At 41.7% G+C, this 18,086-nt stretch overlaps 1 protein-coding gene across 1 annotated transcript in view; it reads left to right on the top strand.

The window, feature by feature from the left end:
- The window catches only part of ksr2 (kinase suppressor of ras 2), a 396,870-nt gene extending 379,427 nt beyond the window's left edge, over positions 1-17,443 (top strand). The window contains exons 19-21 of the mRNA XM_055655591.1: positions 4,458-4,589; positions 11,963-12,092; positions 14,709-17,443. Coding sequence (XP_055511566.1) covers positions 4,458-4,589; positions 11,963-12,092; positions 14,709-14,870 — 424 coding nt within the window. The 3' untranslated portion in view covers positions 14,871-17,443. The remainder of the gene's footprint in view (positions 1-4,457; positions 4,590-11,962; positions 12,093-14,708) is intronic.
- The last annotated feature ends 643 nt before the right edge of the window (positions 17,444-18,086 follow it).

The following is an 18,086-nucleotide window of genomic DNA, read 5'->3' as shown; positions in this document are numbered from 1 at the left end:
CTATTTTTATTTTCCATGTAATATGTATTAATTAGGACAAAAATTCATACTGTTGTGTATTTTCAGCTTTCATTATTTATATTTTTATAGGTTAGCATTGAAGAATGCAAATTTGCCAGATCTAATCAACCATTAATCTAGAGAGTACACAAAAATGCTGGAGAAATTCAGCGGGTGCAGCAGCATCTATGGAGCGAAGGAAATAGGTGACGTTTCGGGCCGAAACCCTTCTTCAGACTGCTCCATAGATGCTGCTGCACCCGCTGAGTTTCTCCAGCATTTTTGAGTACCTTCGATTTTCCAGCATCTGCAGTTCCTTCTTGAACATTAATCTAGAGAGACTAGTCCTGGTACATTTAAATTCTGTGATCATATATGACAATAAACACATTCATATCTGGCTGAATTAAATCAGATAAATAATCATATGGTTGCTAACAAGTATGTAAATGTGTCTATTTTGATAGTGGTTTACATGAGCGGTTGTGATGTTATAAATATTATATTCATGTTATGTTATGATATGTTAAATGTTTGCATCCCATTGTTAGTAACCTTATTGAGAAAGATAGTTAGCTGTCGGCATGATGCTGAGACAAATGATGCCCCTGATTATTTAAGTGCAAAAGCAAGCTTCAGCAAATGAAGGGGCAAATGAAAAGGGTAAACTGAATTATTCGGAAATTGCCGTTGCACAGCCATTAATGTTACAAAAATGTTTCTCACCTTCAGCTTCATTGTTAAAAGATGCATGGAATGGCATGAAATTGTTAGATTTGTAGGTCTGAGATGCTCATTTACTCCTACAATAACATTGTCAGCTCATATGGACAGTAAAACCTGTTTTGGATTGTTAAATCCTGCATCTATATACTAATATGCTAATTGTTAATTACTAGCAGTCAGGCACTCCACCATTCAAACTATCACAGTACTGTTCTCTCATTCCATTAAGTTTTATTGTAAGGGATTTTCAAAACTTTTTTAAATTGTTAATTTATTTTATGCTTTTTGATTACTTTACTTTTTGATGCATTTTCCTTTGATTTATAAATTATTTTCTTCTCTTGTTCTCTTTCTGCATCAAAATTGACATTGAATGTACCCTCTATTCTCCTCCACCTATCTCATTTACACTTCCTTCTTGATAAAAATGCTATTAAATTCATAGCCTTTCAGTCTGATTGTTTAAGGAGATTTCTGTTGCTTTTCCTATTTTCTCAGGTCTGAGACGCTCATTAACTCCGACAACAACCTTGTCAGCTCATATGTTCAATAACCTGCTAAATAAACAATATGGAAACCTAAATGATAAATCTAACTATGAACAGACACTATTGAATATACTTCCATACTATATTAAGATCAATAAAAAAAGGTGGTTTTATTTTGGTCAGCTGGCTGTTTGGCATTTGGATATTCATCACAATGCAGAAGAATCTCCAAATCAGATGCTCACAAGTATCTTCCGATAGTTCATATTATCAACCCTACTTAACCAACATGGCAAGCAGTGCATTTCACCATATAGATTGTGGGTATGTGGCCAGCACATTCAGACCATGGATGGCTCATACACTGCACACCATTGGATACTGGTGATTACCATGCATGTGTGTCATAAGGGAAAGCTTAAATGAAGCTCTTGTGTATTAGCACAATGACAAGAAAAGGTTTTTTTCTATTACACAGTCAAATAGCAACAATAATTTACACTTATGCTTAACCCAGTACATTGCTAATATTATTGAGGATCCTTCAAAACAGTAATATTGAACAATAATGGTCAATAAGGAGTCACATAATAGAACATGCAAACAAAAACTGAGTCATTTATTTCCCTTTTTATTCCATTTTGTTTTCTGCAAATATAACAGATAAATATTATAGGTATGTTACAAAACCTACCTGAAAGTGGCTGAGCATCTGCCCTACCCCTTGTGCGCGATTTTGGCGCTGTTTGGAGGGGGCGGGTTTAAAACGCGATTTTTACTAGGCTGTTGCAATCGAAAATGTTCAGCCTAGTAAATCATTAACGGAAAATCGCTGAAAGACCCCGTCGCAAAAGGTATTATTAGTTTTTATGGCCTTGTAAAATAGTTATAGTAGTTTAAAAATCACTCTCTAAACTCGCAACCTCTCGCAGCCCCAGGGTTTTATAAAGCAAACAATTAAAGGTATGTACCTTATTTTTACATTAAATGGGGCATGTATATAACCCTGTTATTAAAGTTTTCTATAGCGAGTAGCTCATTTTGGGCTCTTTATATCCCGCAGTATTTTTCTGGGCACTTGAGGGCACAAATCCAGCACAATGTGAACGTTCTAAACCAGCGCGTTCACAGGAACCCACTAGAAAGCTGATTTAAATTGACTTTAATTTACAGCAATTGAACACTAAATTCCTTCCATTTGGCCTATAAATTGATGTAAATGAGATTTTAAAATCATGTTTTATTGTGAATTATTTGTGAATATTATTTGGACACTTGGGCTATTTAAAAATGTTAATCATTTATTAAGAAATGGATAGATGTTTAGATCTAGTAATTGAAGTTTGAAATTAGCTACAATTGGGTAACTAACTAATTATATGCTTTAATTTCAGGTCATCCAAGTAAGATTATGTTATATTTGTTTCAGAATGCTTCAATCTATGATAACTGAAAATTTCATTCAGTTCTCTTAATTTTAAAGAAGGTTATGGGCTTTTGACTGTCCACGATCACAGCTTTTTTGTTATGTCCATAGAAAATCAATAGGGAACAAGATGCTAACTTCCGAGTATGAAAATGGCCATAACTTTTTTATTACTTGAGATATGAAAGTGAATTAGGTGTCAAATTAAACTTATTGTTATGCTTTATCTGATGGGATAAATTGCAGACTTGATTTTTTAAATCTCAAAATTTTGTAACATTGCTAAATATTAATGAATGGTAGAAAACTATTTCTGTTGTGATATAATCCACCAAGGCCTGCTGGATTTAACGGATGCTAATGATTTTACCTCCCCTTTCAATCCCCATACAATCCTGGGCCTCCTTTGCCAGAGTGAGGCCACATGCAAACTGAAGGAACAGTCCTCATATTCCATTTAGGTAGCTAACAACCCAATGGTTGAATCTGCCAATTTTAGATAATGAACCAACAATTCAATTCAATTCAACTTTAATGTCATCGCACAAATACAAGTATCAGTACAACGAAATGCAGTTTTGCGTCAGACCGTAGTAGTTGTACATAAAGAGAAAAGACAAGAAAAAAATAGAAAGAGAGAAGATACAGAATAATCAGGAAATACAGAATGATTAAACAAAAGGGGGACGGAGGGACCAGAGAAGTCTATCGTCGGGACTCCGAGTTCAGCAGTGTGATTGTGTTGTTATAGAAGCTTTTCCTCATCCTGCTGGTACGTGACCTGAGGCTCCTGTACCGCCTCCCTGATGGGAGGAGGGCAAACAGTCCATGGTTGGGGTGTGAGGGGTCTTTGATGATCTTCCCAGCCCGTCTCAGACACCGTTTTCGGTGGAGGGCATCCATGGCAGGGAGCGGGACACCGATGATGTGCTGCGCGGTTTTCACCACCAAAAACCCTTGCCACCTCCCTCTTCCCCCTCCCCCTCCCACCTATATCCCTTCCTCTGGTTACAAATTTTGTGCATCTTCTCCACTTATATCTCACATCCATTTGACCTCCCCATCTCTGGCCTTTGTCCACCCATCTGCAAAGTAAACCCCCCTCACCTGTATCACTTCTCAGGATTTGTCCCACAACCAACGTTCTTGCCCCTACAACAATCAGTCTGAAAAAGGGCCCCAACCTGAAACATCACCTTTACATGTTCTTCACAGATGCTGCCTGACTCACTGAGTTACTCCAACACTTTGTGTTTCTTTCTGGGTTTTTTATTTTGTCTAAACATCAAGATCTCATACATAATGTTTCATATCGATCAACCATATTTAGGCTTCCGTATTAATTAACTATGATAATGAGTGCTATATTGCCAGTAACCTTATGCCATCATGTTGGTCAATGAGTAGGTCAGTGCCATGACATTTGGAACAACCAGAGACTGTTGGATAAGAGGGCATAATTCAACACTCAGATGTTAACTAGATTTTCCTGTGCCTGCAAATGATATAAACTCATTCCCAGATATGTCTATCTATGGTTTCTGTTAATTTGATTTCTACATGCAGTTTCAATATTGAGCGTAAATAATATCTACAGGTATGTGTAATCCTGCACAGTACAAAAGTGTTTCAATAGAAATCCACTTGCTGATATCATAACTGTCAAAACCTTCACTATGATTTTTTTTTTTTCGACTTGCACAGCTGTTTTTGTGAATAACCTGGTAAACACACAAGGTGGAACTCAAAGCCAACACTGATGATCCTTTTCTTTTGCCTGTAATGATATGATTTTTTTCATGTGTTTTATTCTTCAGGAGAGAGAGTGAAATGAGGATCCCTAATGGTTGGCTGTATCATCTGGCTCCTGAAATTATTCAACAACTCTCTCCATCAACAGATGAAGATAAACTTCCGTTCTCCAAGCAATCTGATGTTTTTGCATTTGGGTTAGTTCAATGCATACACTCATTAGATGTGGAATGTGGTGTCCCATTTGAAAAATTAATAAATTATACAAAACATTACATAGAGACACAAGGGTAGATATTGTAAATCTTACCCAAGTATAAATCTAGCCAGTAGCTCAGATGCTGACTGGAGAAACTGTAGGCTTCTTATCTCAATTGATTATAATGTTCTACTCTGGATGGGGAAAAACAAAAGTAAAAAGGTTCTAAAGCACTTAGAAGGTCAAGTAACATTTTAGCACTTGAGAAAAGAAAAGTTAGAATTTCAGGTTGAAGATGTTTTGCCAAAACTTAATTCCTTCCAATCATTGACCACTTCTTCTAATCATTTCTTCAGCTGAAGTATTAATTTCCTTTCTCTTTCCACAGATGCTGCCTGGCCTGCTGAATATTAACAGTCCTTTTTGTTTCTATTTCAAATTTACAACATCTGTAGATTTTTGATTTTTCTTTCTGAGAAGGCGCATATCCTTGATATATTCTAGGCTTTTTGTTGCCGTTGTTTGTGAGTCTTTGTGAATCATAATAGGTATTTTATCTCGTAGAAGTTAAGTATAAATACAGCCATCTGTTCATTTAGCAGTATTGCTCCATCACTGCCTGAGTATCGCAACAACAAATGCAGGTGTTCCTGCTCTTCAGCAACCCATAGAATTTCCCTTGCATTACATATTTAATGCTGGTATAAAAGGAAGTGAAGAGCAAATAAAACCCAGTGCTGTAAAGCAGACTTTCATTATTTTTTGACATCTGTTTTTAATTAATTAGATGGGAGGAGTAATAATTTTGGTGAAATTTTACTTCGGAGTCACGTGAGTGACTACGTGAAGAACCCACCCAGCGCGCAGGCGCGGCATTACGTCAGCAGTGCAACAGCGGCAGCAGCTGGAGCCAGGCTCTCCAGCGGCAGCATAAAGACAAGACCTCAGGTAAGTGCCTTTTTTGTGTTACAGAGTCGCTCAACGGTGAGAATATGGCCACCAGAAAGCGACCAGCTAGAAGGACTGCCTGCCCAACTCCACCCGAGGAAGGGTCTATATCTGGGCGGCAGCCACCAGTAGCGGAGGAGCTATTTCAACGCTCCCGCTCACACGACACCGAGCCGCTCCCTGTGCCGCCGATTTCGACGCCCCGCACAGGGAGGAAGGCACCCTTCTGTACCCTCTCTGTTCGAGGGCAGTAAGGGAGGCCAGGACTGGGCTGGCCTAGGGCAAGGGCAGGCGGACGACAACATAAGTATGCCGGGCGAGCTGGAAGAAGAGCTACTGGGTGTCGTCGGTCGGTACGCAGCGCCCCCAACGACCGGGATGGTACTACCACCTAGAATGGCGGCCAGCATCAATAGGCTTTCCAACAAGCCGCTGCAGGAGAAGGTCGTGCAGCAGACCCTTGACACCTATACAGCGCCAGAAAATTGCGAGGCGCTGCGGGTGAAAACTGTCAACGGGCAAATATGGAACCAGCTGGGGCAGCAGATCAGGACTCAGGAGGTAAAAATGCAGCGGGTCCTGAAGCTCCACACTGCAGCCATCACCGCCTTTGCTCGGTCCGTCGGTAAACGACGAGCTCTCCATACCCCAGCAGGATGCGCTGGCGTTGATGTGCAACACCACGTACGAGCTCAACAGCCTACGGCGGGATAACATCAGGCCTGCCCTCAATCCCAAATATGCTGGCCTTTGCAAAGCTCCAGCGCCGGAACGAGAGGCGCTGCTATTTGGAGCAGACTTGGCCAAGAAACTTAAAGAATTGGAAGAGGCGGCCAAACCTGTGGGCCTCATGAGGGCAGCGCCAGGACCGAGCAGGGTGAAGACACCCAGTTGGCAGCACGCCTCGGCATCCACCAGTAGGTACCGAGCTGGTGAAAGCCTGGTGACCGCCTCCCACTACCCCCAGAGCTCTTTTTTAGAGCGGGGCCCAGGGCGGAGCCGTGGGAAGATGCGCCGCCCCACCGCAGCACCAACACGGACACCCTCGGGCCAAACCCATCGGAAACGCCCCCACAAATAAACATGGAGGTAGGTGGGTCTGGTTCCTGCCAACATGCACAGACAAAGGGTGTTGTGTTAACAGGAGGACGTTTGAGGTTCTTCAAGCATGTTTGGTGCTCCCTTACTAACAACAAGTTTATACTCAACAGTATCAGTGGATACAAAATTGAATTCAAACCAGGCATAGAACCGCCAGTTCAGCATATGCCCCAAAGGGTATTCCTTCCCTCAGAATTAGAGAAGGTAGAAGGACAAGCTGAACTAGACAGGCTCGTGGGTAAAGGCATCATAGAAATGACCACACACGAGCCGCAGGAATTTGTATCGAATATTTTTCTCAAATCCAAGAAAGATGGTGGATGTCGTATTATTATTGATTTGACATCACTTAATCAATCTGTTGAGTATCAACATTTCAAAATCCAGACATTTGTCACTGCCAGACAACTGATCTCCAAGGGATACTACATGGCAAGCATAGACATCAAGGATGCTTACTATTTAGTACCCATTCATAAGGATTATTACAAATATCTGAAATTTATCTGGATGGGCCAGCTATGGCAGTATAGAGCCTTGCCCAATGGTTTAACGACAGCTCCCAGATTATTTACAAAAATTCTTAAAGTGGCCATGAAAAAATTGAGAGAACAAAAACATTTAGTCGTGGCCTATCTGGACGATGTTCTCATATTAGGGAGAACAAGGGAACTAGCTGTCGCAGGAGTTTTAGCCACTAAACAACTCCTTGAAACTTTGGGATTCATTCTACACCCAGATAAATCAATATTGGAGCCTACTACTAACATGGATTACCTAGGCTTCACTATTGACACCATCCATATGACTGTCACTCTGCCCAGAGACAAAAAAGTTACACTTACAGAAGCCTGTAACCATTTAATTGCAATACCGCAACCAAGGATACGGCACGTAGCCAGAGTCATTGGTACTATAGTAGCAGCATTCCCGGCTGCCCAATATGGGCCCTTGCATTATCAAAATTTGCAAAGAGCAAGGACACATGCATTACGTCTTAATAGGGGGCATTATGACCGTAAAATGGAGTTACCCGCTGAAGCCAGATCAGAACTTCAGTGGTGGGTGGATAACATTTGGCACAGTCACAGTCCTATCGCCGTCGCCAATCCTAACATAACCATTACAACGGATGCCAGTGCTTTAGGCTGGGGAGCTACTAACTCTATAGACAGCACAGGTGGCAGATGGACTAACTCAGAGGCATCGCTACTACAAACACTGGGCATTATCTTCTTGGAGATGCTCGCCGCCTTTTATGGGCTAAAAGCATATGCATCTGATATGCGGCATGTGCATGTTAGGATTATGATTGATAACACAACGGCGGTATCTTATATCAAGCACATGGGTGGCATAAAATCAGTATCATGCGACAAATTGACTACTATAATCTGGCAATGGTGTGTCGAGAGACATATTTGGCTATCAGCTGCCTATTTACCAGGCAAGCTAAATTCAGTGGCGGACACCAGGTCACGAAAATTCAACGACAACATCGAATGGATGTTGGACCCGAAACTATTTGCTAGAATTGTTAAGCAATATGGTACGCCAGATATAGATTTGTTTGCGTCTCGACTAAATCACCAACTACCCATGTATGTGGCTTGGGAACCAGACCCAGAGGCAGCAGCGGTAGATGCCTTCACGCTGGATTGGGGAAATTTATTTTTCTATGCTTTCCCTCCCTTCTGCCTCATCAGTCGGGTACTCCAGAAAATTCAAGCTGACTCAGCCTCAGGCATTCTGGTCGTACCCGACTGGCCTACCCAACCATGGTTCCCAATTTTCCACGACATGGTGGTAGAGAAACCTATGGTCCTTCACAACCACCCCCAATTATTGACTCACCCGGTAACTGGCATAAGTCATCCATGCCATGAAAAATTGAACCTCCTGGTTTCCAGATTCTGAACAGACCTTACCAGGGATTGGGGTTATCAGAGAGAACAATCACCACCATGTCGGCATCCCTGCGAGTTTCCACCAAGAAACAGTACCTGACCTACATCAGGAAATGGGAACAGTACTGTCTGAAAGCAGGGACATCTTACAACACGGCTTCGATCACGGATGTGCTGGAGTTCCTGGCCCACCTGCACCATGACCAAAAGATGAGCTACAGTGCCATCAACGCAGCTCGGAGCGCCCTGTCCGCATACCTTATGCCCACAGGACAGCATTGTATTGGATCCCACCCTCTGGTTATCAAACTCCTTAAAGGGATTTATAACACCAAACCCCCTACACCTAGATACACCCATGTGTGGGATGTTAGTGTAGTATTGTCACACCTTCGAGGTTGGCCTCCGGTGGGATCCCTGAGCCTGGAACAGTCCACTTACAAAACCCTCATGCTCATGGCGCTTGTGTCTGCTCAGAGGGTGCAGTCGCTGCATCAGTTAAGTCTGGACCACATGGTGACCACCCCAGATTCCATTACGTTTACCATGCCGGGGTTGGTTAAACAGAGCAGGCCAGGTATATCCAACTCCCCGTTGATCTTCCGGGCCTACCCTCCAGATCCTAGGCTGTGTGTGGTGACCCACCTTTATGATTACATAGACACAACCCAGACTCTTAGAGGGAGAGAGAAAGCCTTATGGGTCAGCCATAGAAAGCCTTTTGGACGGGTTACCAGCCAGACTATATCCAGATGGTTGAAACAGGTCCTTAATACGGCAGGGATTAACACGGATGTTTTTAAATCCCATTCAACCAGGGCAGCGTCCACGTCAGCGGCGGATCGGATGCAGGTTCCCCTAGACCACATCCTTAGTGCAGCGGGATGGTCAAGGGAATCGACATTCCAAAAATTCTACCGCAAACCGCTGATGGAGAAGGACGTCTTTGCGGAAAGAATTTTAGAAACCGCAAATTTATAATTTAATGCCCAGGGGAGCTATTTTTTGTTGTTGTTAATAAACATTTGTTTTTTAAAACAAACAAATTCGTTGGTCTTTAGATACCACTTCCTCCCTCGATGATCTTTCGGCAGTGAGTGATATAACTGTTACACGGTTTGAAATCACAGACCTTTGAAGTCTTCACGTAGTCACTCACGTGACTCCGAAGTAAAATAGTGAGATTAAACGAGTACTTACCAGTACGAAGTTTGATCTGTATTTTATGAGGAGTTACGATGAGGGATTACGTGCCCTCCGCTCCCACCCTCATTGTATAGATCAAACTCGGCCTGATGTCTCATTAATCTTAACTATCTTTACTTCAATTTGTGTCTATCTGTGATTCCACACCGCTGCTTGGAAGTATGCCGCGCCTGCGCGCTGGGTGGGTTCTTCACGTAATCCCTCATCGTAACTCCTCATAAAATACAGATCAAACTTCGTACTGGTAAGTACTCGTTTAATCTCACTATTAATGTGTAATAAGTACATTATCATGAAATGCATTTTATCTTTAGTAATAGTTGTGATTTTATGAAAATATCTTTCCCTTCCTGCACCATTCTGCACTACAATATACAATATGCGGAGATAATTAATTGTGATAATAGATATGACTACACGTGACTCTGGATATGACTGCTGTGGACATGTGTGTAAAATCAATGTTATAAAATAAATATTATGGTACTATGCAACTTCTTCCAATAGCATACACTTCATAATTACTGGCTGAAAGGTGAAAATGGTGTTTGTCCTCTAAGGAAGCAGTGGATGATGTTGGAAGATTGTTTGTTGGACTGGAGGCCTTTGACTAGTGGCGTACCTTAGGTTTCGGTGCTGGGACCATTCCTGTTTGTCATCCATATCAATGATTTAAATAAGAATGTAAATGGCATTAGTAAGCTTGTAGATAACACTAAAATAGGTGGTATTGTAGGTGGCGAAGATGGTTGTCACTACTTGCAGCAGAATCTTGATCAATTAGGCAGGTGGGCTGAGGAATGGTTGATGGAGTTTAATACAGAGAAGCATGAGGTGGTGCATTTTGGGAAGTCTAACCAGGGCAGGACCTACACAGTGAATGGCAGAACTCTGGAGAGTGTTGTAGAGCAGAGGGATCAAATGTTGCAGAGTTCCTTGAACATGGCACCACGGGTAGATAAGGTGGTAAAGACGGTTTTCAGCCTTCATCAAACCAGTGCTAATGCAGTTGGGAGGTTAAGTTATAAGTGTACAGGGAATTGGTGAGGCCACATTTAGAGTACCTTGTTCAGTTGTGGTCACCCTGAAATAGGAAAGATATTGTAAAGCTGGAAAGGGTGCAGAGAACATTTACAAGGATGTTGCCAGCACTTGAGGGCCTGAGCTATAGGGATAGGTTGATCAGGATAGGCCTCTATTCCTTGGAGTGCAGGATGATGATGTGACCTTGTGGAGGTGTATAAAATCATGAGGATTAGATAGGGTAAACGCATACTTTTACCCAGAGTAGAGGAATCAAGAACCAGAGGATATAGATGTAAGGTGAGGGGGGGAAAGATTGAATAGGAACCTGAGGGCAACTTTTTTACATAAATGTTGGTAGGTATATGGAATACCAGAGGAGGCAGTTGAGCCAGATACTATTACAATGTTTAAAAAAATCTTTGAACAGGTACACGGATAGGATAGGTTTGGAGGCATATGGATCAAATATGGGGGCAGGTGGGACTAGTGTAATGGATAGTTTGGGCAAGTTCGGCCGAAGGGCCTGTTTTTACACCTTATGCCTATGAGTCTCGTTCATGCTTTAAAATAAAATCTTCTACATTTGATAATATACAAAGATCTATTGATGGACATGTTAAACATAATTAATGTTGATTGAACCGATTCATGCTTTTACAATGATTTTATTTTACTAATGTGCTTATAATTTGACCTGGTTTAAATCTGGTTTTATCAACCAGAACGAATTCAGCAAAATTAGGATGTGCGTGACTAGATATTAAACATTAATAAATAGTCTCCTGAACTGGCACAGTAAAAATGATAATATAATCAAAATAAAAGTGATTTGAATTATAGTGCATTCTTATTTTTCATTTAAATTTTGACATGTGAAAGCAACATGATATATTTTGTTAAGATTTTTTCAAAGTCTGCATTACACAGTGAGAGAATTTTTATATGCTACCATTGACTTGGTACACTTTTTCTAATTTAGTCTGTTTATATTGCTGGAATATATGACATAGTTTCAAGCGGAAATGTCACAGCTTCAATGCCTGCAGTGTGAATGTGTGAAGTACAATCATGACATTCTTATGAAATGTTTTTGTGCACAGTTTACAATTTATATCTGTGCAATTGTATATATATTGTTTGAAGGAACAATATGTTGAACTTACCATTTTATATGTCATGACAGAACCATATGGTTTGAGTTGCATGCACGTGAGTGGCCTTTCAAGAATCAGCCCTCAGATGCGATAATATGGCAAGCCGGGCGAGGAATGAAACCGAATCTAAGTCAAATTGGTGTAGGAAAGGAGATTGTGGTATGTAGAATGTACACATCTACTGCTTCTCTAAACTTATTGAATAATCTTAATCAATGTTACGACATTTTGATAATTGACACATATTTACGTGTTCCTGTATAATCTGACACAAATTGGTTATTATGCTAAGGTGCGCGCTTCTTCACGTGCAGAATTTCCATTTGCTTTGGGGCTATATTGGGAAAAATGCTCGGAGGATCTAAGATATATTGAACTTATCCTTTTTAACTTTTCATGCAGGGATGTCTTTTGTTGGCAAGTTCAGCATTTAATGCACACTGTAGTCACGTTACATCGATGATCGATGGAGTAAAGGTTTGGAAAGATAGATACGGTGATAGCCAAGCTGCTTTGCCCCAGATGGAGTTCAGTCGTCTTAAAGTTTGGACATAGAGCAATTCATGCAATTGGAGAATATCCCACTGTATTGTTAGTTGAGTAACTTTGTGAGACAGAGAAAAAGCCACACATTATAGTACATTGTCCTTTTAACCACATAATTTACGTATCTGGTTCAGTTTTGGTGATTCTGGATGTAGATTGTGGGTGATTGCCCTCTCCAGATGTGGTCTGAATTACTGATGTGTTTCCAGCTGTTTTTTGTTTTTTTAATTAAGATCCAGTCGCAATCCTTTGCTGAAGATCCTCAGAGTGGCATTGGTCCTTGATGTACATTTTGACATAGAATTTGAGGTCAGCAGTGAACTACTCCAGCTTGGCGCAGTCCTTCAGAGAATGTTCAGACTTACTGTCGGTTCAGACCCAGTTCAAGGATTGCCATTTGGCAGAGATTGTGTGAAGTAATCCTGGCAGTTTGTGGACCCAGAAAAATTCCCACTCACGAGCTGAGAATAACGTGGCCACATACCCGGGCTCTGGCTAAACTGTGAAGCAGTGTGTATGTACATGGTATTCTAAATATATTCCCATTTTTAGAAAAAGAGGAGAGGACGGTGCTTTATTGATTAAGAAGAATGTACGGTGGTAGGCTGAGATAACATTACTGATGGTTCTTCCAGGGAACCTATATGGGGGGAGCTCAGAAATAAAAAAGGAATGATCACCTTTTTGGCAGTGTACTACAGGCTAATTAAAAGAGCAAATATGCCTGGAGGTTGCTGGCAGCTGCAAGACTACGATTGTCAAAGTAGAGAATTTTAACTTTCCTGGGACCGTCATAGTGCAAAAGGTTTATATGGGGTGGAATTTGTCAAATGTGTTTAGGAATATTTCCTCAAGCAATATGTAGAGGGCCCTTTATGGCAGAGGGCAACGCTTGATTTAGTCTTAGAAAATTGAGTATGTCATGTGTCTGAAGTGTTCGTGGGTGAGCCATTTGGGACCAGCGACCACTGTTCTATTAGGCTTAAGATAGCTGTAGATAAAGATAGGGCAGGCCCGCAAGTTAAAATTTTAAATTGGGACAAGGCCGACTGTGATGGTATTAGACAGGAACTCATTCAAGGTGGCTAGAGCAGGTTGTTTGCAGGAAGAGGAACGTCCGGAAAGTGGGATGCTATTAAAAGTGTGGTGATTAGAGTTCAGGGCATGCATGTTCCTGTTCGAGTGAAGGGCAAGGCAAGGAAGCTTGGGTTACGAGAGAAATTGAGGCTCCTGTCAAGAAAAAGAAAGAGGCATGGGACAGGTCTAGGCAGCTGGAATCAAGTGCATCCCTGGAGGGGTTTCGGGAACCGAGGAGCAAGTTAAAGAGGGAAATCGGGAGGACTAAAGGGGGGCAGGAGATAGCTCTGGCATAGAACATTAAAGGAAATCAGAGATTTTATGTACGTTAAGGGTAAAATAATAGGCAGAGACAGAATAGGGCCCCTCAGGAATCAAAGGAATCATCTCTGTTTGGAGCCACAGGAGATTGGCAAGGTCCTCAATAAGTATTTCTCCTCTGTTTTTACCGTGGAGAAAGACGTGAAGACTGGTGGAACTGAGGCAGTCAATATTACAGGCGGGGAGGTGATGAATGGCCTAACGTGTTTGAAGGTCTTCCAGGCCTGTTCAGATATATCCAAGGACACTGTGGGAAGCTAGAGAATAAATTGCAAATGCCCTGGCTGACATATATAAGTCATCGTTAAATACAGGTGAGGTGTCGGAAGAATGAAGGGTGACTATTGTTGTGCCTCTATTTAAGATGAGCTGCAAGGAAAACGCTGGGAACTATAGGCAAGTGAGCCTAACATCTGTGTTTGGAAAGTCACTAGAAAGTCTGAGGGATAAGATATACATACATAGCGATAAACAAGGGCTGATAAAGGATAGTCAGCACAGTAAAGGGATTTGGGGCAAAAGCAGGAACGGGGTTCCTTGATATGGATGATCAGCCATGATAATATTGAATGGCGGTGCTGGCTCGAAGAGCCGAATGGCCTACTCCTGCACCTACTTTCTATGTTTCTATGTTTCTATTCATCTACTAATGATAAAACATTGCAACTTATAAAAATCCCGAATATAAATCTTTTGGGTTTTTCATGTCTGGCTAGTTAACCTATGTTAGTATAAATTATTATGTGTTCGTTTTTGATTTTGTGAGCATTTGAGACCCATTTATTGTAATATTTCTTTAGCCACAGTGCGTCTGTTTCCATTTGATTTCAGGATATCTTGCTTTTCTGCTGGGCCTATGAGCAGGAGGAGCGCCCTAGTTTCTCGAAGATCATGGAGCTGCTAGAGAAATTACCCAAGAGAAACCGCCGGCTCTCTCACCCTGGACATTTCTGGAAGTCAGCTGAGTATGTTTCCCTTAGCTCCAATGTGTGAACGTCCAGGCACACGTTGTTGGATTTTGGATCCAGCCTTTGCATTTCATGCATTGCGTTCAGTTAACCATTTGCTTTATAGTGTTTCAAGCAGTTGATGGACAATTAGTCACCCAAGGATTCACAATATTGAGAATCATAAAGTGAAACTCCAAATGAGTGTTGTAAAACTCAGTGTTAACTGAATAAAATGCGCAGCTGTAGCAGGCACTACATTGCACATCTTTTGGTAGCCTCTGCTCCAATTGTCAGGAGAGAGAATGCACAGCATGGAAATGCTGCTTGATTTTGTTACTCAGATTTGTTTAGCTTTGAGTTTTCAGAGGCGTGTACACACTGCACTCTTGGAGAAAAGGCGACAAAGATTTATGAGAATAAAATGAGTGACGTGTTTGCCAAAAATATAGACTTGCATGAACCTGTGACTCTTTTGCCTCCATGAGGAAAGTTCCATTTGTTCAAAAGGTCCCTCAGATGAATGGAACATACAGTAATTAGGAAATGTGGCCTAGTTCACTTTCTGTGGAAATCGTAAAAGACTACATTACTGTGACATCATGCAATTGTGACATTGAGAAAGCAAAGGTAGATTCATAAGGATTATTGTCCTTTACTGCATCATGGCAACTGGATTGGACAGTACCTTTGAGAGGTGAAGGATAAAGTGTAATCTTATCAGGTGTTGATGGTATATACATTCTTATTCCTTGAAAAAGGCTGCAAACAGCACAGAGTGCTCCTTAGTTGACGAGTCATGGTATGTATATCAAATCTTACATACATGGGTTTCAAAGCAAAGCAGAAGCAAATTGCCACTGAGAGTCTTGATCACAAACCCAGAAATGAAGCCAGCGGGTTGAGCTTTATGGACTTTTCTCGTTCGTACCCTCTTAATGAGCTTATTATTATCAGTAGCTGTGGTGTTCATTCTGACCGATTGCCTGTAAAGGGATTCTGCTGTGTTGAGCTTTTATTTAGCCAATCCATGGAAGAGGAGCTAAAAATCAGTAATCTCTTTCTCCACATTCTTTGAATGCCTCATTGACTACAGGTGCAATGCATCATCTCCTGCTGCTCCCCTAACATCTCCATCTTCCTCAATCCTGCACGCGCTCGCTCACTCTGCTCATTGCTGTCATGAAATAAGCAATGTTTTAGGTTAATTTATTTTAAACCCATGAACAACAAAGTACATCACCTTCTCATGAAACTTTGTTGATACACCCATAAATCTCTGCTATTGATGCCGTTGCATGTTTGATAACTTATTTACATTCTTGAGCTGAGCATCACAAGTGTTTCTTTACTTTTGAGGCAGGTCTACCACTTTAATTTTTATCTTGGCATTTCAATGTCGTTTTACTAGGATCCATTTTTTTTCTTTTCCAAATTGAAATTTAACTCTGAAATTAATTAATGCCGGTAGTGTGAAGCTTAGTGGAGCTCACTATAGATCCGTCAATAGGCAGTATTTTGATAGTGTTATTATTTATCACTGAACTTGTTTTAATTATTTTCTCAAGTTGACCATGAATGCATATAACCTTCGCATTGATGTCAATAAACAAGTTGCATTTATTTAGCACCTTGTCACAACATTAGGTCACCCCAATGTGCAACATAATCAGCAATTAATTTTTAAATAGAATTACAATTGTCATGTGGGCAAATATGGCACATGGGAAGTTCCAAAGAAAATGTCAGTGCTAGTTAAGGAAAAGATGTTGCCTGGGATACTGTAGACATCCTGTCTGAACATTGCCATGCGCACCTTTTATCCAGATGAATCTTTGTTGAAGACAGCTGGCAATGAAACAAGAGGGACAGTTAAATGTTTAGGAACAAAGTTCATGAAGAGTTATAGGGTTTGAGCAGGTTGCAGAGTCTGGGAGGGCCTTGAAGATTAAACCATTAAGATCAAAAATTTAGTTTAGCAAGCACAGGTCTACTGATTTAGATTTCGATGAGCAAAATTTAATAGAGGGAAGTCTGGCAAGTAGTAGGCAAGTCTGCTGGTTAGTGAAGTGTCAGAGCGATTTTAATAATGGTGAACTGAGAAAGCGAGTTGACACGGGAGGAGTTGAAGGTGATTTGTGATGGAGAAGATATGTGGTCAGAAGGATCAAATGGATGATCATAGACTTGAACTGGTGATGTAATTGTAAACAGAGGAAGGAATCAGTAGCAAAGGAAAACTGTTATTTCTAACCGCTGGCGTGACATCAACCGTCTCAACTTTTCCACTCCCCTTATTTACTCTAACCTCACCCCCTGTGAACGTACAGCCCTCTGCTCACTCCGCAGCAACCCTGACATTATAATCAAACCCGCCAACAAGGCAGGTGCCGTGGACGTCTGGCGCGCTGACCTCAACCGGGCTGAGGCTAGGTGACAACTCTCAGACACCTCCTCCTAATTATCCTTGGACCATGATCCCACAGATAAGCACCAGGCCTTAATCTCAAACACCATTACTGATTTCATCACTTCCGGCTGTCTGCCTTCCACAGCCTCCAATCTTATTGTTACCCAGCCCCGCACAGCCCGTTTTTACCTTCTCCCCAAAATCCACAAACACAACTGCCCTAGCAGACCCATTGTTTCTTGCTCCTGTCCTGCCTCGACTCCATCCTATCCCCCCCGGTCCAATCTCTCCCGACCTATGACTGAGATACCTCGCATACCCTTCATCTCTTTAATGACTTCCGCTTTCCGAGCCTCCCACTCCCTCATCTCTACTATGGACGTGCAGTCCCTCTACACCTCCACCCCCACCAGGAAGGTTTTAAAGCCCTCTGTTTCTTCCTCGACCGCAGAACCATCCAATTTCCCTCCACTAACACTCTACTCCACCAGCAGAGCTGGTCCTCACCCTCATCAACTTCTCCTTTGACCCCTCCCACTTTCTCCAAGTCCAAGGCATAGCTATGAGCGCACCCGCATGGGCCCAAGCAATGCCTGCCTCTTTGCAGGGTACGTTGAACAATCCCCGTTCCAGGCATACACTGGTCTTAACCCCGAACTCTATCTCCATTTCATTGACGACTGCATCGGTGCTACCTCTTGCACCCATGCAGAACTCATGGACTTCATCAACTTCACCACCAATTTTCATCCTGCACTCAAATTTACTTGGACCATCTCCGACACCTCCCTCCCCTTATTTGATCTCACAGTCTCCATCACAGGAAATAGACTATTGACTGATATCTATTAC

Source organism: Leucoraja erinacea, chromosome 25, assembly GCF_028641065.1.
Source record: "Leucoraja erinacea ecotype New England chromosome 25, Leri_hhj_1, whole genome shotgun sequence".
Lineage (NCBI taxonomy): Eukaryota > Metazoa > Chordata > Chondrichthyes > Rajiformes > Rajidae > Leucoraja > Leucoraja erinaceus.
The sequence above is the reverse complement of the archived record's forward strand: the minus strand, read 5'-3'. Positions and strand labels throughout refer to the sequence as shown.